This window comes from Acomys minous (assembly GCF_964271855.1).
Source record: "Acomys minous genome assembly, chromosome: 15".
NCBI classification, from domain to species: Eukaryota; Metazoa; Chordata; class Mammalia; order Rodentia; family Muridae; genus Acomys; species Acomys minous.
The window spans coordinates 71735510-71762662 of NC_140497.1; the positions used below are offsets into that span (position 1 = coordinate 71735510).

A 27153-nucleotide genomic window follows, 5' to 3' on the forward strand; every position below is an offset into this window, starting at 1 on the left:
AGATGTTAAACATGGCTAATTTTAATGTGCCAAGCATCAAACACCACCACACAGGATGATGATCCCTTCCTTTGTGCCAGACTTCCACTGTAGTCAGGATTTTTCAGGCTCCAGGTTTTTGAAGAACTGGTGTGAAATCAAACAACAAAATTGATCATAGCCTTTTAAAATGAAGTCTTTTCTTAGTACTATTTTCCTGACATAATTCTCTTATAAGCAAAGAAGTTAAGTTGATTCTGAGGAGAGAAAAACCTACAAATCAATGGCATGGTGCTTTTTCCATATTTCTCTCATCTTCACAAAGGCACACAGTAATGTTGCAAGTTGTAAAATGGTGTTATCTTTTAAAAAGTGAGTTGGGATGTAAAATAAAATCCCCCAAAATACCAGAGAGTTTTACAAAGCCCTGAAGGAACAAAGTAAGATGACATTTTAAAAGTGGAAAAAGTGGAAATCATCATGAAATTTTACATTCATAGAGAGTACACGGGTGGAAGCCGGTAGAGGGTGGGCATTGCACAACGGGGAAAGAGCTGTGACCGCTCTGCATAACACAGGCTGGGCAAGGCCCCGACGGTCAGGCGAGCTTACATTTTCATGGCCAAGAGGCAACTACTGAAGGCTTTCTGGACTGAGGAGGCCCTGTGGGTAAACGTGGAACATGATAAACCATTGCCTTTACACGTCTGATATGAAAATGGGCAGGGGAACTAGCATAGATTCAGTACTTAATACTGCGGGGTTTAAAAAATGATGACTGTCATCATTTATATTTATTCTCAAGCAGTTAATGTTGAAAACGTAATCCCCAAATCAAAAGCATGGAGAGGCAGGGCCTAATAAATTGTGGGGAAGGCAGGTGTGGGCTCACAGATGTGGGCTCCCAGCCGTCTAATCTCAGCACTAGGAAGGCTGAAGCAGGAGGATCACAGTAACTCTGGAACACACCTAGGCTATAGTATGTCCTGCTTTCTCAAAACAACAAGACGAACTCAACGAAAAGCTGCCATGACTAGTTCATGAGGCTTCTGCTGAGTTTTAATGTCCTTGTCACAGACATGGGACAGTTATTGAGAGAGCGCACAGTGTGTATGTATTGGGGGGGGTAAAAGGGGGGATAGGGAGCACCATAAGAGTGACTGCCTCTTCCTCCTCCTCCTCAGTTCGTAGCCTCTCTTCCCCTTCTAACTTCTAGCACGGATGACTCATCGGATGACTCACCGTCACACCTTTGGTCATTGCAGAACCATAGGCCAAAACACCTCAATTCATTTAGCAAGAGCTTTGCTTTCCTTTGGCTTTATAATTACCCTATCTATGGTATTCCGTTATAGCAACACAATAGCATGCTTCAGTTTTGCTAAGTGAAAAGGAAATGGATGCTAAGAAGACTGTTCTAGTTAATGTAGATGTTTACAGTACCATTCAATATGAGCAAGAAAATAAACTGCAGTATAAAAAGACTAAACAAGACAAGAAAACTTTTTTATTGCCTACAATTTTGGGCCTGACATAGAATTCAGTAATAAAATTTAGAACCATTAGAAAAATATGGTATTAATATTTTAAACAAACTTAAATTGTATTTTTTTATTAAAATGGCACTTAAACTAAAATGTAATACAATATACAATTATCAAGGAGGATCTTAATTATAGTTGCTTTATAAGGGGGGAATCAATGTCTCTCTCAGACACTATAGGCCATCAAATAAAAAGCCTAGTTTCAGGTATGGGTGGCCTCTTTTTTGAGTTATTGGTCAATGGAGTCTGTAAGACCTCTCTAGACATTACAAGTCATTGCTATTTCTCTTGGTTACCCTTCAGAACTTGATGGGGTGAGAAGATATTGCTGAAGAAACAGCACAGATGAATCACAGAACCCTAAGAAATCAAACCGATGCTGACTTGGAAGCTTCACACCACTGTAAGCTAACTTTCAAAGTTCTACTTACACAACTGGGAGAGAAAAAACACTCAACAGTTTCCCAACTAGCCTACAGGATCCCAACAGGGATTCCCAACTAACCTACTCTAAACTCTGTGATCTACAATAATGACTTGCCTAGTAAGATATGCCCACTGGTGCAATAGTGGCACAGATGCATAGGAGTAACCAATTGCTTTCTCATTGGATTTAAAACCCACTCCAGAAGCTCATCTCTGGTACTACTAATAGCACCAAAACTCTATGACTAGCTAGGTCATTGGTCCTAGGGAAGACCCTAATATTATTATTTTGCCCAATGAAAATAGTACTACACCCCCCCCCCCAACTCTCAACCATCATCACATAAGTTTCCTTTTGCATTACATGGCATTTAAAATAGAGACATACAGTTGTTCAGCATGCAGAGTAAGAAGAACCTGTGGAATGCTCAGCTCAACATGGGACATTTATAACATACCCTTCCCTTAGGCATCACTGTGAAAGATGGGTGAAACATTCTGAGAGCCAGAAGTAAGGGAATCTTCAGTAAAATATTACTTGGTAGACATTGATAGTGCTGCTACACACATGAACTTAAAGGGGCAGTGACAACAGGTATAAGGTCTGCACAAGATCAAGCCAGCCAAACTCCCATGTGGGTGGTAGAGGGGTTCATGAAGTCCCACCCCTATCTCAGGGGCCACAAGGAATTAATAGGTTCTGGGGAAAGGACAATACTTTCCCTTTAGAGATGTGACCCCTGGAAAGCCACCCATGCCACAGTAAAGGTCCTATGCACATAGGCAGCACTAAGTAGAAATAGTGGGTTTAAGAAGAAAAATAAAAACAGTGCCCATAAATGTGAAAAGCGTAAGTGGTGGGAAGGGGAGGGAATAGGGGGTGGATCTGATCAAAACACATTGTATGAGATATGAGATTCTATAAAAACAAAGAAGGTTTACAATAGTAGATTGCCGCTAGTAAAATACTAAAAGCAAATGCAGTTCCTGACTGGATTCCCAATCTAAAGACATTAGTTACTTAGAAAAATTATCTGGAAGTGTCAAAAGCACAATTAAAACTATTCTTGAATCTTGATTCAGGCAAGAACCAGATTGATTCTAATTAAGCACAATTTCGCCAATCCACATTATCTTTTCAACTCTTCAAAATGGCCACTGCAATGCTACCTCACCAATAAGAATGAGTTGAGAGCTTGGTATGGCGGTACTTGCCTTGAATTCCAAAACTCAGGAGGTGAAGACACAGGCAGAGCTCTGTAAGGTTGAAGCCAGCCTACACTGTGAGTTCCAGGCTAGCCAGAGCTACACAGTGAGACTCTTTCTCAAACAACCAAAACAACAACACAGATCAGTAGAAAAGAATTCTACACATGCCCCGTGAGATGCTGTGGAGGCAGGGTTTTGAACTTACCACACACTCTCCTCGCACACATATGCTGTATGGATCTTTGTAGGAACAGCGTGTTCCATCGTGAACCAGCTGTTTCATGTAAGCAACATCCCCAGTCTCCTTGGACTGACAGTAGAGGTGGCATCTTTTCTTAGCTGCATAAGAGGAAGGTGTTAATCATTTATTTACATAAGATAGGATGTTTGACCAGCACAGTTTACTTTAAGATGCAACACTTCAATATGGGTTCCTGAAAAGCAAATGAAATACTGGATGAATAAAAATAGGGAGTAGCTGAAAAGTGCAGATATCCCACCATGCATGTATGTTTTAGTGTGATTCCTAATTTTATGTCATCTAAACTGGGCCATTGTTGAGATAATAAGGGTTTCTATTAACTTAGTAGGTACATCAGTCAGATGTAGCCTGGGACTGACCCAGGCAGATTACATTGGCAAACCCTGATGTCACCTACATTAGCTTTGCAGTAAGCTTTGACTCAAAGCCAATTTCACTTTAGTATCATTCTTAACACTGACTGCATTGGTCTTTGGTCTCACCCTATCACTTAGCTGATGCCTGTGCCCTTTGTAGACTCTATATAGTTGATAATCTAGGTGACTCACTTCACTAAAGTATATTAGAAAATAATGCCTTGATTCTAAAGTGTTCAACTTTGACCTGTCCATGCTTAGATTTCTTATAAAATAGCACTCAATAGAATTCAGTGGCATATACACATTGATCAGCCAAACAAATGTGACAAGAGATTTAATTTTGAGCCTATCTAAGCCAGAATTTAGTGGGAAGAAGTGAAACATTAGAAGAAAAATTCCAAGAATATTTTTTAATAACTAGTTTAGACAAGGCTATGAAGTCTGTCTTAATACATGGCTGCCTCCCTTTTGCTTTTCTGTCTTCATCTTGGCTTGGCTGTAAAGGGACTATTTTCCCATGCTGTGGTTATTTCTTCATTGACAATTTCAGTTGAATCAAGTGATTCAATGTCACTTCCCATGGGGGGGGGGGTGGTGACAGGGCTGTTTGCCAGATAACATGCCTGTCACGCAACATACCTCTCAGGAGAAAGGACTGATTCTTGGGAACCTGGAGTGACTCGCCTCTGTAAACATTCCATTTCCTATGTTGCCACACAGGGCTCAAGAGTGCAAGGGCTTGGTGTCAGCCAAGCTTGAACACTAAGGGACCATAGAATGGCATCCACTCACCGTCAGGATGTTCGTGTGGTAGCCAGTGGTGTTTAGTATTCTGGTACTCAAAGTGGGAGTTGCGCTGTTGGCACTGCTGGGCCCTGAAGTCCTCAAAGTACTTCTGGCATTCTTCTGTATTACAAAGCTGGTACTCAAAATTAACACCAGGGCAGTCCTGCCCACCGTTGATGGGCCTAGAGAAAAGACGACACCTCAAAGGCTGCCTGGCATGAGCCCAGACGCTCAGCCCCCCAGAAGCAGTTCTGCTGGGCAGAGAGCCAAGTGTCCGAGCTGCCAGCACAGACTGAATGATGCCAAACTTCCAAAGTCGAGTGTTTCTCCGAATGTACCCTTATTACTCTCTATGGAGGGGGTAATGACTCCCAAGCACAACCTAAGTCAGTGTTGAAATGGTATGTTTTATTCACGACAGAAGCATACAAAGATGGAAGCCGGACAGACGAACTCAAGAAAAATGGTATTTCTACCATGTATAAGACATGAGGTTGCAACTCAAAGAAACATTGAGCATATAGCCCTGTGTCTCTAATTCCAATGCAAAAATGGAATGATTTTTCCAACCAAGGGAGTGGTAAGAGTCAATGGGGGAACCATGGGCTATGGTGAGAACACTTAGCTCTTTACTGCCGTGCTCCTGAGCCTCACTACTCTTTCTGATGCTGCCATCCTCACCTCCTGTGGAGGCAGTGTGCAGCCATCAGTAGTCCTTATAAAAGTCACGCTCAGAGCTGTCCTTCTGCCAGAACAGAGAAAGGGCTGCTCACAGCTCGAACCCCAGGTGAGCAAGTCAGCAAATCAAAGTTGAATGATTTCACTACTTTTCCTTGGCTCGTATGAATTCTGTCAGGCTAAGTCCCCGCCAGTCTGTCAGTCTACACTGAGGCAGCTGGGCCGCCCTTCTGGAGCTTAGGTGAAATTGTTGGCACTTCTTCCTCCAAATGGCCCTGTGCTTCTTTTACAGACATGTCGCAGCATACAGGACAGGTAGTTTTTAACTCTGTGCTCAGCTACCTGATAGTTCCAAACATCAAGTTCTTCAGAAGAAAACCACTTCTCTTTTCTTCATCTGAGTGTCTGCCTTCATGAGTGACCATTCTCTACCATTTGATAACATTGTTAACCCAAAAGACACTGCTTGTGAACTGGGAACAACACATTTTCATAGCCTCTGTTTTGCAAGCAGGACGGAAGAGAGAGAACCCGGAATCACTTTCCGGCCAACAGAAAGCCCCAGGAGTCGCGGGGTTATACTCACGCAGGGTTATTGCACTGGCGTGTTCTGAAACGAACGCCAGTTCCACACGTCCTGGAGCAGGATCCAAATTTGGTCCACGACCCCCAGTTGCCATCTTGTTTCTGTTGGTTAGCATTCTTCCACATGCAGTGCCCTTTATAGCACCACTTAGAGAAAGGAAAAAAAAAAAAGAGAGAGAGGGGGTTAATTAGGAAAGTCGAGGGAGGCATTGTTCAAGAAACACTTATTTGAAGGGCTTCGTCTCCTGATTTTTCCTCCAGTTAAGTACTGACTTAAAGCACCCATAGGCGTTTGCTTCACAAAGATATCCTATCAAAAGGATGACTAAGATCCATAATTTTAAGAATAAATAAAATGCTATATTTGGGGTTGCTTATGAGTGCTCACTGCTCTCTTGCATCCACACCAGACTGTAACTCCAAGTCAAAGGCATCAGGTGCCCTCTTCTGGCCTCTGCGCGCACCAGACAGACACTGGGCATTCACTCTCATATACATGCATGTTACGTACGGATACACATTAATAAAAATAAATCGTATAATAGCATTTACTCAGATAAGTTTTGGGATCGTACACCACAAATGAGTGTCCAACCTGCCCAGCAGGTACCACTCTCGGTGTCACTTCTCACTGACTCCATCACCCGAGAGGTTTAGATGCTTCATGTGCCCCCTTTTAAAACAATGGCATGCATATATGTCTCAACTTCAAAAATAATTAACTAAAAGTTAGTTAAAACTATAGTCAGCTTTCAAAGCACCTTTAACTTTATAGCATATTAATTTAAGAATCTGAAAAATAGATGGGTTAGATGATTTTTTTTTACCTTTTAGATAAGTAAAATCAAGGTCTATAAAAATTCATGAATTGTTTAGGGGCCACATGTAGGGACAAAGTGGGGCCAATACATCCACAATGCTACTTGTGAGGTTCCTTGACAATACTGCTCGGCATTTGGCAGGTGTATTCTCAAGGGAATAGATCATGTTCTCTCCAAAAAATTCAATTGTCTTTTTGTATATTATGACAAAGTAGCTTTAAAAAACTTTATACACTTAGATGTAACATGATACAATTATATGTAGGGGAGTTGGATGCTAAAATTGATTATAACATAACTTTTTAATAAGCCAATAATGAGTCTACTAATGATTGTTCTTATTTTTAGTCGAAAACATATGTATTAACTCTTCCCAAAGATAGATACTATATATAATGAAGTTGGCACAGGGTCTGACAGAATGCAAGTGCTTGCAATAGCAGATTTTTATTAGTATGCATATTTCACATTAAGGGCAGTTCACGTATGTTTGAAATATACCTTTTAAAACAGTAAAAGTTGCATTTATCTTTTCTGGCAGCATTCGGTCCTCTCTACAATCTATTACTTCTAACCAGTCAAGGCTCTTCTACTTGCGTTCTTAGCATGCCTTTGTTTTGGGCCTTTGCCCTTAAGAGAAGCATGCTTGGCACCCAGCCAGCTTCTAAGCATTCAGTCTCAACTAACTACACAATCTGAGATTTAAAACCTTTGGGCATCCTTCCCCCAGGAGTGAGGCCAAGTCTTCTGTATAAATTCACATGCCTTTATTTCTGGGCAGCTTTCACAAGGGATGCTATGCCAGCAAGTAAATCAGACCCTAGTCGCAGGGGCCATAGATCTGCCGTCCCTATTGCCTTTCTCTTGGCTGCAGTGAGCCAGACTGACTGCTCCTCCCAAAGTTAAAAGCTTCTACTGCCTGGGCCTGTGAAGGTGACCTTATTTAGTTAAAAATTCCTTGTAAACAGGATTCATTTAAGGGTTTCAAGTTCAGGAGACGATCCTGAGGTATCTAGGTAGACTGAAAACATCATGAGAAGGCTCAGATCTTGCAAGAAAGCGGCAGAGGGAACAAACATCCACTGTCAGAGGTCAGCGGGGGCGTGGCCATAGTATGGGAGGAAGCAATAGCCACTACAGTCTCTGGAGGGAGCAGGGCCTGTTTGCATAGAGAGTTTACCTCAGTATACCTGGTTCTTACCCTCAAGAGCTATTTGTGACGGCAGCTTCAGAAGCTAGTGCATTTTCTTAGTGACTAGGAACCCCCGGGGCACCGCACTTTCCCTAAGGATGACTGTCCCGCAGTGACCGACATTTGCTGGACTTTTGAGAGGTTCCCACGTAGCAGACACACTTACCTTCCCAGCAGCACATTCAGTGCCATCAAGTGGGGGCCCTTTCTTAGTCTTACAGAAGTAGGGGTTATCGGGGTGACTGCACCACAGCTGTTTGCACGGGTCAAAGGTCCGGAACTGGAAGAGAAAGAAGGAAAAGCATACGTAAACTTTCGGAGGGCGGGACTTTTGCCAACCATAGTTTACACACACCTTCTTCATGTGGTATTATTCCAAGGGGTCTTTTAATTTCAAGTTCATATCTAAGGTGTTAACATATCAAGAAGTAAACACTTGCATTAGGGTTCCAATTAGAATCCTCTGTTCTGAAGCAGCAATGACCAGCCATGCCTGCAGTACATTACCAGAATGAATCCTCACATAAACTATGAGAGAAATGCTATCAGTGTCCACACTTCAGATGTAAGAAAACTAAGCCAGCAATGTCACATACGGTACTCAAGTTCATGGATTTAGTCAGATCTGACGTACGCTGCCTGACATCCATATCATATTGTCTGGAATTACTGGAAAGTAAAGACCTAAAGTAAACCCACCGAAAATGGAGCTTCATTTTCTAGACCAGGCTGGTCCTGAATACACCAAGGAGCTGAATAAAGCCTGCCTTCACACTCATGATCCTCCTGCCTCAGCCTCTCAAGTGATGGGATGATAAGGATGTCCCACCACACTTTTCACAGTATTCCATTTGGGTTTCTTCTGTTATATGAGGATATTCATTTTCTATAGCCACAGACGTATGGAATACGAGCTACCAATGCCAGAGAAAAGCTCAGTGCCATCTCTGAAGGTGAGAAAATCTGGGGTAGGAATGAGACACAAGGATCTGAGCTGGAGAACCTTGAGCAAAGTGCAGCTAGCTCCCTGTTTACCCAGGAGTGATTAAGTGGCTTGAGGGGCTCTACGATCTTGGTTTTTTCATCCTAAAGATAAAAGCCTTGCAATGTTTCTGCCCCCACTTCTGCAGTATGTGTACACACACACACACACACACACACCAATACACACATACAAATACACTCTCACACTAACACACAAATACTTACACAAACACACTAACACACACGTAAGCATATATTTTAATTTAAAAAGTTATGAATTTGGAAAATAACAAGGAGAGGTATTTGGGAGGCTTTGGAGGGAAGAAATGGGAGGAGGCGATGATGTAATTATTTCGTAATCTCAAAAACTAAAAGAAGTAATTAAGAACTAAAAGCCTGTGATCTACCTGTCCGCCTTCTTACCTCTCATGAGGATGCATTCAGGCCAGCTACCGAAGCAACTAGTTTAGCTCAGTCACCACAGCAAATCAAGATAACGGGAGACACTTTCACACTTAGACCAGGGAGCTGGCGAAGCTCACCCAACAGGAGCTACATAGCAGATTTCAAGACAAGACGCCTAGTCCGACAGTGGGGTCACATACCGCAGTGCACATTTTGTAGCCAACGCCAAAATCAAACCGGCATTGCTCATCCATGGAATAATTAATTCCTGGGAGTTCCGGGAGTTTGGGCCAATCGTGTTCAAAGGGGTCATCAAGGAGACAGTCATAGGAGCTGTGGGGAGGAAAACAGTAAGTGCATTCAGTTCTCATTGCTGAAATCAGGTCTTAAAGGAAAAGGACTCGTAGCTCAAATACCCTGGGATTTTGTCAGCTCATAGGGCAGGTTCCCAGAAAGTGGGATTTTAAGGGTTTTGGTTTTATTCTATTCGTCTTCCATCTTTACTGATTCCGAGAAAGTGAAGCAAGCACAGCTCTGGGATAGAGTAGTGCTGGGGCAGCCATATTCCTGTCACTAAGTGAACCTATACAAAGTGTGGATGGGCAGATCCCAAGGCTGCACAGTAGGACTGGGGCATATAAATAGGGTTAAAAGCAGGAACCATACAAACACCCCATCTTCGTCCTCAGGTCAAGTCTGACCATCAGTCAGAAGGAATCTACCCCAGGGAGAGCCCATCCCAGATAAAACTACACTTAAGTTCTAGGCTCAAGCCACTGTATGACCTTATAGAATCTTTGGGGTCAACACCTCTGAAGTCATGTGTGTAGCCTATGCAGCAGGGCATGACATGCAGCGAGGCACATACTGGATGTATCTTTTCAGTTCCTGACCGCTGCATCTGGACCAGTGGTAGCGATGGAAGGCAGCCTGCACGAGGGGCGCCATGACGCTGCCCATGGCGGTCTCATCACCGCACCGGTTGCCTTGCCCGTCATGCTCCATTCCCAGCCTGGAACACAAAGGAGAGCTGGTGGGTAAAAACCGCAGGGCCAGAGCTTGGACTTTACCTTCCGTCCCCACAACACATGCTGCGAAGGACAGAGTCTTTAAAATCGGCATGGCTTCCTTGGAGACACCATGGACACTGAAAGTGAGAGCCATCTAACACAACGCTTTCCTTATTCTATGGCCATCAAAGGCACGGGAGTGCTTGGCCAGACAGAGTTACTCATTGAGTTTCAGAACATGACCCGTCACTGGTTTCAGGTCCTGATACTTGGCAAAGGATGAGAACTCACACTGGCATTCAGTTTTGTTCAAAGGGTGAACAACAGCACAGAGGCAAAGAAAAAAAAATAGAAAAAAAATAAAACCAAAACATTTTGTTTATATCTAGCTGTCAGTAGTGACTTACACATGGCCAGTTTCATGGGCTACTACAAAAGCAGATGAAAAGCCATCTTCGTGATTCAGGGTACAGCTTCTCACTGGATGACACATGCCTGTGACTGGAGCATAGCCTGCAGATAATGACAATCACTTTTATTATACACACACACACACACACACACACACACACACACACATATATATATTTATAACTCATTATAATTAGTACTGGATCTTTGCCTAAAAGGAGGAGGAGGAGGGGAAGAAGAAGAAGAAGCAGAAGCAGAAGAAGCACAAGAAGAAGAAGAAGAAGAAGAAGAGGAGGAGGAGGAGGAGGAGGAGGAGGAGCAACAATAACAAAGAGGAGAAGGAGGAGGAGGGCAAGGAGGAGGAGAAAGAGGAGGAGGAGGAGAAAGAAGAGGAGGAGGAGAAAGAAGAGGAGGAGGAGGAGTATTCTCGTAAATAGGGGAACATTATTTCTCTGTTATCAGTAAGCCATATTCTCTTGGGAAAGTGGGAAGGGACTGCCTGGGGTTACCATCCTGTTCTGCCCACCATCTCTGCCGTGTCTTTCTGTTTTAGTAAATGGCCCTCTGTATCTTGGTTCTAATGGGGGGGAGCCAGAAATTCCACTGACGTGGAAAAGAAGGCCATCGGTCTTTCTCCACAGCCTACGTGAGGGTTTATTAGATAGATATAAGGCGACTTTGGAAAAAAAAAAGATTGTTGGCAGGAGCCATTCTTATTCCCAACAGTCAGTGGGAATCACACTGCGTGTTATGGCATCTCTTCCATGCTCCAAATGTTCGGCCATTATTTTAAAGGCAAGTGCCATTTATTATGGTGTTTAAGTGGCATTCAACATTGCGGATTCTACAAAAAGTTTCTGGAAGAAACAGAGGGGAAAATGTATGCTTGGCTGGTAGATGGCGGAGCGTGGTAAGAGATGTGAGCATTCGCACAAATCTGCTTGACTTGGGATTTCTTTTGAAAACCCAGGCCTTTGGTTTTTCTTCTACATAGTAATAGTAATACCTTGCATTCCAGCAGGCCCAAAGTCTTGCCTGGTTAAGAAAATTGCATGATCATGGTGCTCGGCGTGGTTGGGATCAGGTCTCTGCTGTTGGCAAGCCCAGCGGCACACATTCTCCAGACTTCTGGATGGGTTTCCCCTTTCTATGAGGCTGATGGACTAAAATGAAAGAATATGTTAAACACACGTTTTGTGATTTGGATTTCATGGTAATGTTTCAACAATGACTCAGAAATATTATCTGGGACATCAACTTTGATTAGGAATTCTTAAAGCCCATGAAAGACCCTACGAGGAGGTTCCATGCCACCTGAGGGAAGGACCACAGACACATACATAACCATGTTCCATCTCAGGATTCATTACTGTGAAGTCTCTCAGTATTAATTATCTTGAGGGGAACTTTTAGAAATCTAAAACATTTCCTGGTTCTATTCAAATTTTAGGTCTCACACATTACATACAAATACTGGCAAAGATTCTTGAATAGGACCTTTTCCAGGGATATGGAAGTCAAAGATCTAAGTTAAAATTTTTGTGTATTCTTTTGGTCAAGAAATAATCTGTATGTAGGAGGAAAATTCATTCTTTCAAGATTTGGCAGGACTGGTCAAACTTTATTATATGGGGAACAGTCAAATTACATTAGCTGCACTCTGGGGGGGAAAAATAGCTTTTTAACTTCATGGTAATGACAGGGCTTGCTTTCTTATCTGGTAACTTCAGTGGATATATGTAAATATTAAGTTCACAATGTGGTCTGGAGTTAAAAAGTCGATGGGCAAAGAAGCCAATCCTTTAACAGCACAAGATGTCTCCTTCCCAGAGTGTTTCTAACAGAAAGAGAAATTGAATTTGGAATCCCAAATGAGCTCCTAATTGGCTAGAGGACCCGGAGTTTTGTTAAATTTCAGCAAATGTTATTATCAGTGTTTACATTCTTAATAAACTTAGCTTGGCCTGCTCTATGCTAATCATACAGTTTGCCAAACAAATGATTTAATAACCAACTGAAGGCTGTTCAGTCTTCCAGCTGGGGTTAGCGTGTCCCTTTGTAGCTTCCCAAAATCCATCAGGCTTCTGAGAGAAGGTGAAGATCAGGGCTGGCCTATGTGTAGACAGGGATATGTGGCTGATTGAGGCATAAACACAAGCACACAGAGGCTCACAGTTTGTGGGAAGGAGTGTAAGCTTTGTCACAGGTGAAAGCAATCTTGCCAGGCTTTGCTCTTGGACACACCACAGATACCCCCTGAGATTAACCTTGAGATAGACTGGGTGGAGCCATCCCGGGCCTGGAATTCAGGAAGCGGACCTGGGGACTCCACCTGGACTATTGTGTTTCTAATCGACCCTCAATGGGAGAGGGAGACCGCCCCCTCTAGTGACAGACAGGCAGGCAGAGAGGACAGAGAGAGCAACCGGTTCAGACCAGAAGGTTCACTCTTTTTTCCCTTTAACCTTTTTTCCCTCTTGTGTAAGCTAGCTGGGTTGTATAATAAAGTTTAATTGTTTAAAAAACAGAGCCAACAAAGGTTTCCCAAGTGCACAAGTTCCCTGGTGCTTCCTACCGGAGAGGATTAGTGATGGAGACATTCATTGTTTTAAACATGAAAGCTGCCAAGTTAGGCTTCTCGAAGGAATTTAAGTCTTTCCAAGGGCAGGAACGCATCTAATATTGATATATACAGGTTTTAAAATTATATGACAAGAATGGGCACTGGATACATTTTGATCCAGCTTTCTTTTTTTCAAAAGTACTAAAACTTCTTTAACTGGGCTGGGCGTGGCAGTGCACGCCTTTAATCCCAGCACTGGGGAGGCAGAGACAGGTAGATTGATGTGAGTTTGAGGCCAGCCTGGTCTACAAAGGGAGTCTAGGACAGCCAAGGTAACACAGAGAAACCCTGTCTCAAAAAACCAAACCCAAAAAAAAAAAAAAATCTTTAATTAAAAAAATATTCAGGGTGCTTTCCTTTTAAATATGTACATTTGAAGTATTGTTCTAAATAAATCAAAACAAAAGATACTTCTCTTTTCCTCGTGGATGTATTCCGAATGTTTTAAGAGTAACTACCCTACACATGGGCCCTTTACAGAGACCCATTGGAGTATATACAGGTCACAAACTTGAGGGATGCAGGCCAAGCACATTTTCTTTTTTCTTAATGCTGTTCATTCATGTTCACTTACTTATTAATTTACACCTCAAGTTCCTGATAGCTGGGGCTCTGGTGTAGCTCAATTCATAGAGTTTTCCAGTGTGTAGGGAAATGTTGGTTAAATCCCTAGCAGACTATACTCTTGGTGTGTTAATGCATGCTTATAATTCTAACACTTAGGAGGATCAGGAGTTCAAGGTCATCCTTGACCTCATAGGGAAACTGGGGCCAACCTGAGCTATATGAGACCTGCCTCAACCAAAAAGTTGCTCTAGTTTAGAAATCTCTTCCCATGCAGGAAGGAAGAGTCTCCTTCCGGCTTGCTATAGCCGTGGGGCTACACAAGATCAAGGCTAGTTTTGCTACCCAATCTCCTGCTGGCTAACCTAGTCTCTAATGTCCCTGGCCCAAGCATTTGAAGATCTTTTACCTTTGCGTAACCGAGCATAATCATTCGCACCAGGACCACATTTATGTGCACTCCCAGCGACTCATCATGGTAGATTTCATTTACCTGGAGACAAAGGAGAAAGTTGCTATAAGAAAGGCAATGCCGAGGACTTCAAGACACATGGAACATTCAAGAGAACAGCCGTGCCAGTCACAAGCACTCCAGTGAGATTGGTCAATATATATTTATATATATATATAAAATTTCCTTTAAGCTAATCTCAAAAATGAAGTAATTTATCTTTTGTTTTGGAGCAGTCTTTGGATATGTGAATTACTGATTTTACTACAGAGAAAAATAAGCATAGACATGTTAAGAAGAGGCTTATCAAATTGTGTGTGCATGCACGTGCACACACGTGAAGGCTCACACTTGAGCATATGCTAACACGACTCACCAAAAGAAAATACAAGAATTTGACTCTGGTGATATTTCTGTCCTCCTGTGAGTGGCCACACCACACTGGAAGAAAAAAGCCAGCAGCAGCATGCCCAGGAGGCTGGCAGGGGTGCTGTCTTGGTTGAGGGATCTACCTTTCAGTCAGCTAGTAGGTGGCTTTCCCAGTGTCCCCCCAGGATCGAGCTGCTGGGGCAGCGCTTGTTTAGAACTACTGCAGGATAGATGTCTTTCAGAATATGCGTTGTTAAGGTGACTGTACAAGCGCATATCAGACGTCAGGCCTGGATTCAAGTCTGAAGAGCTCACTCTGACTCTTAATGTCATTATTTCATTTTTAAGTTTAGGCTAGAGTTTCTCAGAAGTGATTTTGTGTGCCTTAATGGTGCAGCTATTGGAATTAAAGCAACCGTAGGTCACAGCTCAACTCCATTTTATACAGAGGAAGACGAAGCCTGCAGACCTTAACCGACGAGCTAAACCACACAGTGAGTTGCTGGCAGACAGGAATCTAAAGCACACTGTAATTATATCTTGTGATTAAGCTCCTGCAAAGTGAGTGCAAAGAAAAGCTGTCCAACTTGGCACATGCTAGCAGGAATGACAACAGCAGAGGTACCTGGCTGGGTTCCAGGTACTAGTTAGTCCCCAGAACAAGGGCTCCAACGCCGAACAGAAAGTAAGAGAGAGACGAAAACTAACCACAATTTCACTCTCAATCCAGGGGGTTTAGGCAGCAGGCTTGGCAAATCTGAAAGCTGCAGAGCCAAGTGTAATGCCATAGAAGGAAGGCCGGAAAATCCAATCATCATAGAATGAAATGCACACATCAGGAAACTCTGACTGGTGGGTGACATTAGACTTGCCACGCTAACCAAGAAATGGGCCAAGAAATCTCTATTTAAATGGTTCAAGATTCTAGCATGACTGCATGGAACAACTTCCACATCGGAGACCTTAAGTGAAGGCTGATGGGTGGCACACTACATACTCAGATTGTACACAGCATTTACAGAGCTACCAAAGATGGGATGTGAAAGGCCAGTCTAAGCTAGAAAATACTAAATAAGGCAAAGCATAATTTTTATTTGTAAACATATGTACACACGTGTATGCATATTCATAGATTAGAAAGATTCCCAGGTTCCCAGCTATAGATGGTAAAGCTAAAGTAAAAGGAAACCAGTCCATGATAAACCCTTGCATTGCATAGAAGTAAAGACAGGCGACTCATGGCCAAGTTGGCTCACTCTATGCTGAAGGACACCCAGATGATTAAACTCATTGTGCACTGACATATAAGAGCGGTGGTCACCAAACACAATGGCCTTTGAGGAATAACAGAGGGCAAAGAGGCCTGAAAATGTGTCGTATCCAGAACGATCAGGGAGATGCAGCGGTTAAAGACACTGAACATTAATAGTCTCAAGACTATCTTGGTTAAAAACTCTTCAGTACATAACAACTCTGAGACTTAACCAAATGAGCACGATAAACAGCGCTATCTTATAGTCTTGTGTAGAGAATTAAAGGGCACAACTCATCCCAGCAAATTTCTCAGCCTTAAGACAAAGAATAGAAGGAAGGGCCTTAAAGGCATCAACGTTTACAGAGGTGGGAAGAAAAGCCTATAAAGGCTTAAAAGCTGTGATATGGAAGAAGCAATAAACTTGTGCCTGCATCTATAGAAAACAAAGATTAAAAACCACTCATTTTTATCAAAAGGGCAATGTCCAATCCAACCTAAGACTGCTTTCTGGGACCTATTTTGTCAGTAGCTGATTCTCTTCTATTACACACCACTGCATACCGCCTAACTGGAGGCAGAACCTCCCTACCCTCCTCTTCTAGACTGGATATCCAGCAGGAACATTCTCAGTGTTACGGTTCTGTACGCCACTGATGCTCTTGTCCAGAGACCCATGGGCATTCCACAAGACTTCTCGGTAAGGCAGCTGTTCCAATGAGAGGCGTGGCTTCACACACAAAGGCAGGATCATGCCTCGCTGAGTGGAGCTGAGGTGTAAAGGCCTTCTTGACCAAAGGTTAAAAGTGATGCCAGCAATCAGGCAAAAGGGATGAACAATACATCTTGGAATATGGAAGAAAAGTGGGTTAACTTCTGGGAAAGAGGCAGCGACAGGGGGTAGGAAACACAGTCGTGACTGCTACAGAAAACAGGCACAGCGGAGTGACCTTAGAGTCCCAAAGGGAAGAACTGGTGGTAATAATGGCATGCAGCTTGTGACACGTGACATAGAAAAGTACCATATTTTTGGGACCATAAGATGCACTTTTCCCCGGGTGGGGATTAGGGTGCGCCTTATGGTCCAACTACTGTTTTTACTGTTTTTCTGCTCTAAAAACTGGGTGCGTCTTATGGTCAGGTGTATCTTATAGTCTTAAAAATACAGTATATATGACCACTCTACGTTAATTAGTATGTTAATTTCTAGTCAATGAATTTACAAATCAATAAAGTATAGTGGGAAAAATTCTTAATGCCAACAGCAACAGAATCAAGTCATGTAAAAGGGTACTGTGTCAAGAGTCAAATTAACATTCACCAGAAGAAGTGCATAATTTAATAAAAGCTACTATCACAACAGACTATTGGATAGGAGGCTACTTTAGTGAAAAATCATCAGTTATGGGATAGGATTGTTTCAAATCCCTGCTATATTATCTTAGGTTAAACTAATCAAAACAGGGGCAATATTTTCCCACTAGAAGAAACTAGTCTTTGAGCGAGAAAACCCAGCAACAGCAGTCTATAATACGCAAAGCCCCGGCTCTTACCCGGTATACTTCGCCTCCAGGACCAGGAAAGCTGACTCCTTTGTGTACCTCAGCTTTAAGACATGCTTAGTAATGCAGCAGCTTTTCATCTCCTCATGCCCATCAGGGCCACAGGCACCGTGTTCTCACACCAACATACATGTAGGACCAGAACAGGGCTGTATGTTCCAAGTCCTGGATGCTGCTGCCAGCTTTTCCACAGTAAACTCAGGGGCTTCACAGTGGTTACCTGACCACTTGGGGCCTCACATTTCTTGTTGGCAAATGGTAATCACCTTCCTCATGGACAGGCTGTTCAAATCAAGCAAGATGGTACATCCATCCTCTGCAAAATGCTAAATCCTTTTACACCTGCCTGAGTTTGGTGAAGTTTTGTGAAAACACCCTCCACCTTTTCTCAAGAAAAGCTAATGGCCCATGGTACTTCTAAGAGAATTTCAAAATGATTCCATTTGAATTTGTTACATATCAAGAAAGTAGAAGATGCAATTTAAAATCATCAAAAAATTACTGAAAATAATAACAACATAACAAAAAACCAATCAACCAACCAACCAACAACAACAAAAAAAATGACAGTGTAGGTTTTCGCAGAGGTGGCAGGGATATGCCAGCAGATGGCGCTGTGCACTCTTGGGATGAGAGAAACACAATTAGCTGCTCCCTACACCTTGGAGCACCTACATCCCCAGCTGACTTGTAGGCCTCCCCATGTTTACCCATAAATAAGACGGCTCCTGCTAAGTTAAACAGAGATTTAAAAATAGCACGAAGAAAATCCTGTTTTGAATGACTACTTATTTGACTCTTAAAAGCAAAGCAAAATATTGGGAAACTCTTATTTTGAGTTTGTGTGTCATCTGATTATAGTATTATATAAAAGTCCTAAAGACCCACCTCTATGCAATGCCTATTTTTACCATGCAATAAAAGAGCTAAACGTGTGCCCTATAGAAAGAGCTAAGAGTGTATCACACTGAAACCCCAACTTTAGCCTAGTAGAAGGAACTAAAATAACATTTGTAAAGATAATAGTTTTACGTTTAGAGACAAAGCCTATTTTACCAAGTAAAAGCAAAATCCACTTGCCATATTTAACATTATGTATACCTTTCCAGACACAGGACACTGTTTCATATAGTTTAGCCTGTGCTGATTCAAGTAATCCTTGAAACACTTTCAAAAATACTATCTTCACTTCACAGCTAAGGACATTGAGACCCAGAGTTGTCAAGTAACTTGCCCAATGTCACAGTTATAGAGTAAGCCAAGGATGCAAACCTGGGCTGTGTGAGTCTACAGCCAATAGATTTAAGCATTTTAGCACACTTTCAACCCCACAAATCACGGCCCTGCAGAACAGATTTCATTTTAGAATAACAGCAATTCACACCTCCAAGTTTACAAATATGGAATGGAGTTATACCAGGAGAGGTAACTCAACATTCATTTGTTTTGGTTAGCTCCTTTCAGATTTTTTTTTACAGAAGAGGCTGCACTCTAGATTTATTACAAATAATTTACTTTTGATAAAGCAATTATGCACTCAACGTACTAGGAAAAATAGTGGAAAAGGTGAGTGAGGAAAAAAGGGCAGAGTGTGTAGTCAGTGTGTTGTGTATAAGAAAAGCATAAAGCATAGCTGTTGCTGTAAGTCATGTGTTTGATACACATAGCGCTGATCAAAATATCGCCATGGGTGCCACACTGGGCTGTGGCCAAGGAGATTCAGTGAGGAGTAGAGGGATGAGCCCAGAGTCCTCATTAAATGACTTGAAAGGACGGGTAAACAGAATATTAATTCAATTTTCAGATGGCCTTGACATTGATGACATTTGCCAATGATATAAAGAGGGCAAAAAAGCAAAAATCCAATCAAGTATCTCTTTCCTTGAAAAGAAAATTCCTTCCAGGTTTGTTCCCGGTCAGGACAATTTCTCCAGGGCAGTCCCCTGGCAGGACAGCCTGACCTTTATCTGACTAGGTGATGAACAGCTTTGTCTGGCTTCAACAAAGCGACACTCATATTTTTCTTTCAGGTGAATTAGGTCTTGAGAGGCAGTGTGGTGGAATGGTAGGGGACGTTGTCACCTACCTGTCTAGCTAGCGTTTTTAATCTATGTGACCCTGTCATTTCACCATCCATGCCTCAGTTTCCTCATTGGTAAATATGAATTGCCACAGTATTATGTTCATCACAGAGTTACTGAAAGGAATACGTGAGTCCGTATGTGAACAGTGGTTAAAATGGTGCTTGGTTTTCATAAATGTGAACTAAAACAAAAACATGTTAGGCATAACTGTTGCTGTTTGCTCAGGGAAACAGACAAATAGATATGTGAATTTTTAAAGAGACCTTTGATTGCCAAGACAGCCAGGGTAATTCTGGCTAGACTCGACTGAATTGATCTATGAAAAATGAACACTCTCCATTCCATAGTTGTGTCTCATGCAACTAAACACACACACACACACACACACACACACACACACACACACTTTTCTTCTGCATCCCTTTCTGGTGTATCTTGGTATCCTGGTACTTAGAATAGACAGTATTCTACCTTCAACCAAGTCCACTGACTTCTCTCAACCCCAACCTAACATTCCTAGTAGCTGTAATGCTACGCAAGACTATTATGGTCTATAACACTCTCATCGAACTTTGACATGTTCCCCCAGTGTCTGAGGAGTGGGGAGCTGAACAGCAAATGAGTTCGAATCTTCTCTGATCAGACATGTATTCTAATGAGAGAGGCACAGGCTAAAAGCATGAAAAACATAAATGTGAGAAGGAATGAACAGAGTTGTGGATGAGGTTCAGCAATAGTTGGCAAAGAATGCATGAGTCTCTGGGTTTGAGTCCCAGTATTGAAGAAAGAGGGAGAGGCAAGCTCATGGGACATGAAGACAGTACTGAGATGGGAACAGGTTGAATGAGGAGGCAAAGAAGAAGAGCCTCCCAGTCATCCTACTGTAGCCAGAATTTGCTTCTAAAACCCACACCAAAGAAGCATTAATCACCTCTGAGACCAGTTACAGCTCTTTATTAGCAAGAACATTCTCAAGCCTTAGGTTGCTGTGTCCATTTTTTCTGAAGTTAGCCTCAGCTTCTTTCCAAGTCTCTCATACCCTGCCTCCCTGCAATACCCTTTAACTCAGGAAACAGACAAACCTACACGGCGTTGAACTGGCTGGTTTTGTGTCAACTTGACACAAGTTAAGAGTTATCGCTCCACCTGCTTGTTGGCATTTTTGCCTGCTTTTATGGACTCTCCCTCTGGAACCATCGGCCAAAATAAACTCTTTCATGAGTTGCTTTTGATCACAGTGTCTTATCAGAGCCAAGGAAAAGTAACTCAAAACTTCATACCAACTGTTAATAATTGTGCATTTTAACATTTTTTTGGATTATTACACTAGAAAACAAGGTGGATAGGTTCCTTTTCATTGATCTTGAAATCTCATAGTTATTTGTATGGCTTTTCTTTTATTCTTTCATAGTGAATATTGAGCAGGAAGGCATTAAAGAGGCAAAGAAAGTGGACCAGGAGAAAGTGATGTATAAAAACACTATTACCAAACATGTAAGACCTTTAGAGAGGAAGATTGATAATATAATCCATTAACAATGATTTTAAATAAATGTAGAAAGAAGAGTTTTCATTAGAATAATATGCTAAGGTATGGATTCTATACGAAAGTCTTTAAATTAAAAGTTTGGTCCAGAAAGGAGCACTCTAGTGTTTGGACTTTGTTTGTACATGCTCCTTGGCAAAGCATTTATGGGCTACCATAACTCAACCCAACCTACTTTAAATGAGTTTTTCCCCTCCCTCCTTATTCCTTCTCTAGGAAGTTCTGAATGTCAGCAGTAAGGGAAAGGCTATGAATTCAAGTAATATCACTTCATTCCGCTACACTGGCCATGAGCTTGGTAGAGCTGTGCAGAGCACACTTTCAGAACCTCATAGACTTGTGGAATATGTATAAGGTTATAAACTGGCATCTCAGTGAAGAGAAATATATTTAACAAGCTTAAATATTGGTGTCCATAAAATAATTATTAATGAAATTAAGAATTTCCATATCTAATACATATCTTCATAGTTGTATAAAATAAAATATACTACACATGAAAAAAAAGCGAGTGGTACAGATTCCCAAAGAAATAAAATCAAGCACCAAAAAGCAGAGAGAAGGAAGAAATTTACAAAAAAGCTTAAGATCAGTAGACCATGTGTTATAGAATGGCCATGGGGTCAAATACATGAAGGAAAATGGGGCCACCATCTCAGTTATCTCTCAGAAGTAGGTGGCTTGGATGTATATTATCATTGCTTATTTCTTAGCAACTGCTCTGCGCCAATTTCAAAGATTCAAAAGCCAGCAATTAGAAACGAAGCCAACGTTGCCTATGATTAAGGCTCATAAAAGAAAAGTAAAGTACACATTACTTAAAGAGCTTTTTAGCAATTGCTGAGCCAGTAGCTATGTGCTTGGTAAATGTGTTACCTTTTACCTAGAATTTTAAAAATAGTGCATTTGTTTGAAAGTTCTGATTTATCTTTAAAAATCATCCATCATCTTGGGGTACAGAGCAATATTGGGAAGCATTATTTAACTATCCAGAGCAAGCGAACAGTCTTCAGAGTATTAACTGTTCCATAAACAAAGTGAAAATCAAAACCATTATATAAATCTATCCAATATGGCTTCTAAAACATGGGAGTTTTTACTTGGTAACAAAAGAAACTAGTAGACTGATGAAAAGAAACATTTACTTCATTTGACTGCATTTTTGTACTTTAGACGTATAGATCAGAATTCGGATTAAACTTTGTTATGCATAGGCTTTGGGTGAGGTTCTTATACCACTGTCCAAGGACGCTCACGAAACAGGAGGCTGAAGTGAGCAAAAGCCTCACAAAGGAGTCACTACTCACGATGTTCATCAGGGTGAGGAGGTAGTTCTGGACGTGCTCTTTGCCGTGGAAACGGACCACAGAGTCATCCACTCCCAGAAGCACCTCGATGTTGTAATCGTTTTCTCCCGCGTGTCTGCGGCGCCGCATTGTCTCGTTCAGCTGCTGGCCAGTGTTGCTGTACACTGTAGCCAGATCATCAAGGCCTTCCAGACCCGACACTATTGGGCGACAAAAACAAACCCAGTCATTTCTGTTTCCCCAACAGGCCTTCCAGTATATATATATATACCTTTTCAGAGGGTGATTACTATAATCCAATTCATTAACATTTGGATTTCTGTTTGATTAGTAAATAATAGGCCCATATATATGCTCAGAATGACTCCCAACATATTCAACACTCACAGTAATGTACAATAGTTTAATTATATTATTGTCCGGGGAGGTGGACCACTGTGCCTGACTGTATATCCACGAAGATAAAAGTTGCTAGTCTTTTCCTAGTTGCATCCTAAAACAGAAAGGGGTGAGGGGACAGGCAGCAAGGGCACAGTACAGAGGCCAGTTATGTAATAACTGTTACCATGTTAACCCTGGATAATCTATGATCCTCTGATCATGGGGTGTAGAACTTATAGTGTATAAACTTAAATCACTTGCCCAGTGGCCTTAACTGAAAAACCAACTTTTGTCATATCGACAAAACTACGTTTTATGATAACCATTACTGGCCATGTTGTTAAAGCAACACAGTTAATGTAGTACTTCACTGTGTTGGATTACAATTGAATGGGAAATATGCTAGGGAAAATATGGGCAGGCACATGGGTACAGCCACTTGATACTATAGTTATCCACATTTGACTGGTCTCTCATCCAACAGCAGGTAAAATCATTGCTATGTGTTTGAATTTGTGAGACAGCAAAGTAAGGAATCAATCAGAAGGTTAACTAATAGCTAGAGAAAAAATACAATTATAAACACAATTTACTTTTATTTGCATCAAAGAACTATCTTCTTTAAATGGACATTTCATATATAGATACAAACACATGAAGAAATGTAGGAAAGAATGACACAGATATCCTTTGGATTTAATAATCTAAATTCTCCAAATTTAGGTAAGAAAACATTTTGGTGAATTAAAACATAAAATATAAGTTGGACACTAATAGCATTCAACTACTGGTGTTAAAAAAAAAAAAACAACCCTGAAGGTATGTTCATTTCCATTTCAAGTCCATAAAACCTCAAAGGAGTCTATTCTATAAAGTGCACTGATGTCTAAAACAAGCTTGACAGAAGCAAGTCTGACTCACGCTTCATATAGAGGTTTATTGAATGCTGCGCTGAGGCCCGTAAGCCGTCTAAAGCAGAGTCTTGACATTAATGAATAGGCATTTTCCTCCCCACCTTTGTGGCGGTAGTGAAGTTACAGTCTTTTGGCCAAGAAGGCTGATGACCAAGCTTTAACCACATGGGATTAGAGGAAAGGAATCACATACCCTGCTCACACCTCTTCAACCTCTCACAAATATAGAGAAACGCCCAGCCCTGCCCAACACATACTGGCACAAACGACGCTTATGACTACTTGGTTTAAAAAGCTATACTGTACTTCACTTTGACCCAATCCCAATTCTAACTCATTAGCTTGGAATTTTCTTCTCACCGAGAGAGAACTCTCTCTCTTTCTCTCACTCTCCCCACAGGGTAAAAATAACTCTTACCACCCTCCACATCAAACAGAGAGCTTCCGTCAAAAGTGGCTTTTCAAGAGCTAAGAACCCATAGTGAGGGCTGGAAACTACACCTGCACGGAACTTTGCTATCCAACCTCAAGTCTCTCCACACACTCGAGAATGTGAGAGGTTGGTTGTGATAACTAGTCTACAGATAGGACACTGAAGGATTAGCTCTCAGATCTAAAAGGGTCTTGTTTGGCAGAATTGTCAGTGGCAATGTTTAGTACAAATATGCTAGCAGTGTCATCACATCATTAAGCCTGCTAAATGATTGAAGATGAGTGAGGGTTTACTACAGAGAGACACTTTATTTTGCCTGGACACTTCCAGTCTGAATTTTGCATTTTTTCTTAAATAAACAGAAAGGGGGGCATTTATGGTACAAAGGTAGATATGGGGGGGCGAATGAACCCTTTAAAACCAAGGACACTTTTGTCTTTTTTTTTACTCCTTTCTGCACAGTCTTACTTACCCATGATTCCGAATGTGGGCAGTGTCAAACATTAGGAAAACTTCAGACCATCTCTGGGGCCATGAAGTATATCCATTCATAATTAATTTGCCTTAGTATGTGTTTTTTAAAGTGTAACATTGCAGTGGTCAGTAGCATAGATTTTATTTACCTTTCCTTTTCTCGCCAAGACAGGGTCTCATTGTCTGACTGTGTTCTCCAGGCTGGACTAGAACTTGCAGTACCCCTGATTCTGCCTCCTGGGACATTAAGAATAAGTGTGTGCCTCTGTGACCAACTAGCACGGACCCTACAATCAAACACATTTATCCTTAGATCTTGATAACGACCCATCCAACTGTAGTTTTATGTAAGATGACAGACCTCTTTAACCTTTGGCCACTTCTTTTATGAAATGGAATACTCCTTATACTTTGGGCTGAAGAGATGGTTCAGCTGCTAAGAATGCTTGCTGTGCAAGCAAGAAGACCTGAGTCAAACCTCAGCATCCCTGTGTCAAAACTGGGCGTGGCTTCCTACATGCCCGTGACCTCAGTGCTCTGGGTATGCGAGAGGCGGGATAGGAGGACAGATGAGAACTTCTAGAATAGCTCCAGGTTTAGAGAGATCCTGTTGCGAGAGACTATCGAGTATGACAGAGTGATACAGAGAAGGAAACCAAACTTCTGGCCTTAGCTCTAGGTTCACTTAGAGGTTCAGCGTCAAGGAAGTAAAGTTAAATGATGCAATAGGGCACTGAACACTCTTCTCTGGCCTCTGCATGTATACAAAAGCAACCCCCAACGCACACATACACACACACACACACACACACACACACACACACACACATACACCATTCACTACTATCCCCTCATAGCTCCCCACAAAAATGTTCTTTCTCATATGTGGCTCCTAGATACGACTCTACAACTTTGTGTGCTCAAGAGTTCCTGTAGAGGCCAGAAATATAGAAAGAAGCTACTAGAAAGGGGGTTCCTTAAGTGTGAGGGTGTAATAAAGTATAGGTGATATGAGCATAGAGATATGGATGACTGAGGTGGAAAGGTGCAGGCAAGGAAGGGTAGTAGTGTATATGGGAGACAAGGAGGTGAAAAGAAGGGATAAGCAAACTGAAGGGGTTATAGAAAACCCATATGGAAGTAAACTATCTCGTAAACAACGTACAACGTATAATTTATGGAAAAAAAACTAGAAAAGAGATTTCTCATATGGCTGGATAAAGCTCCTTCTAGAAGTTATGGGTTATTGAACAAAAAAAGCACAGTGCTAGATATGTGACATCTCCTTGTTGATAAGGGATACCCTAACTGATTCCCAAACAATAAAGACTCTTGCCATTGTTTTTGGTTGACCACCAGAACTAAAGGAGAAGCTCCTATTGTTACAGGCACTACAAATCTTGCTTTTGTGGTGTTGAAATTAAGTGGGAATGGATCTGGAAGCCTCTTCCCTGCCAGCTAGATTGCAGTGTGCTAGAAAGTGCTATCCAGGCTTCTGTTAGAGAAAAGGCATCAATGAGCTTACCTAGCTAAAAACCATATGAACCATAATGCCAGGTAAGTGGTACCTACTGGTGCAATAGTGGCACAGCCACTATGGCAGTAACCAATTACTCTTTGTTTGGATACCAGGCCTGCCCCATAAAAGGGAATTTATGTAAACCCAGTCAAAAGCCCATTAGTGAGAAGGTCTTGGGTCCTGGGAGAGGTAACAGTGCTACTGATCAGCTAAATTGTCATGGCACCAAGCTACCTTCTAAAATATTTATGTTTATACCCATAGACAAACACTAGTCTCAGTATTACTCACATAAGCTCCTCTATACGATGAACAACAGTGAATTCAGGGATGTATGGTTGCTCAAGTTGCTGAAAATAAGTGATGGTTGGGTGCTTTACCCTAAACAAATCCTCCCTAAGGCTCAGGAAATAACATGGAAGAGTGGGTGGAAAGAATTTAAGAGCTGAAAAACAGGGTGAACAGCCATGAAATGCTACTTCAGGGCATGGCATAGCCATTGCAATCATGATCTCGAACCAGTTGTGGATGCCTGCAACAGGCCTGCATGAGACTGGGCACATATATTATGCATAAGTGTCGAGAGAATAAATGGTCTATTTTTAGTATAGTAGACTGAAGAATAATGCATCCAGTTAATTCATATGAAACCATTTATCCAATAGTACATAAGGCTCCACTTATTTCATATTTAGAATTTGATGCTCATCTTAATCATGTGTTGGAGTAGATTGTCAGGTTGGACGTAGCTAATATAAACAGGACTCCTACATTTATTTTTATTAGAGGCTGAGGTATGAGAAGTGGTATTCATATAAGAAATATGAGTGTAAGGGCAGTTAGGGTTACTCTGAACTGTGAAACTGATGATACTAGTCAAAAGGGTTCCACAGTAGGGGACTTTACTACATCAATAATTTGTTCTCAGAATATCAAATGACATATATTCTTGAGTGATTTTTCCTTTTGGAGAAAAGTAAAAGTTTGAAATTTACCCTGGCACACATTAATGACTATATTGGA

General features: G+C 41.7%; 1 protein-coding gene across 2 annotated transcripts in view; it reads right to left on the minus strand.

The window, feature by feature from the left end:
- The window catches only part of ADAMTS3 (ADAM metallopeptidase with thrombospondin type 1 motif 3), a 215164-nt gene that overhangs the window by 22907 nt on the left and 165104 nt on the right, over positions 1–27153 (minus strand). For both annotated transcript variants that reach the window (XM_084758172.1, XM_084758171.1), the window contains exons 5-14: positions 22410–22609; positions 14248–14331; positions 11658–11814; positions 10648–10753; positions 10099–10242; positions 9431–9563; positions 8008–8121; positions 5830–5975; positions 4572–4747; positions 3364–3497 (exon numbers count right to left, since the gene is read on the minus strand). In XM_084758172.1, coding sequence (XP_084614298.1) covers positions 3364–3497; positions 4572–4747; positions 5830–5975; positions 8008–8121; positions 9431–9563; positions 10099–10242; positions 10648–10753; positions 11658–11814; positions 14248–14331; positions 22410–22609 — 1394 coding nt within the window. The remainder of the gene's footprint in view (positions 1–3363; positions 3498–4571; positions 4748–5829; positions 5976–8007; positions 8122–9430; positions 9564–10098; positions 10243–10647; positions 10754–11657; positions 11815–14247; positions 14332–22409; positions 22610–27153) is intronic.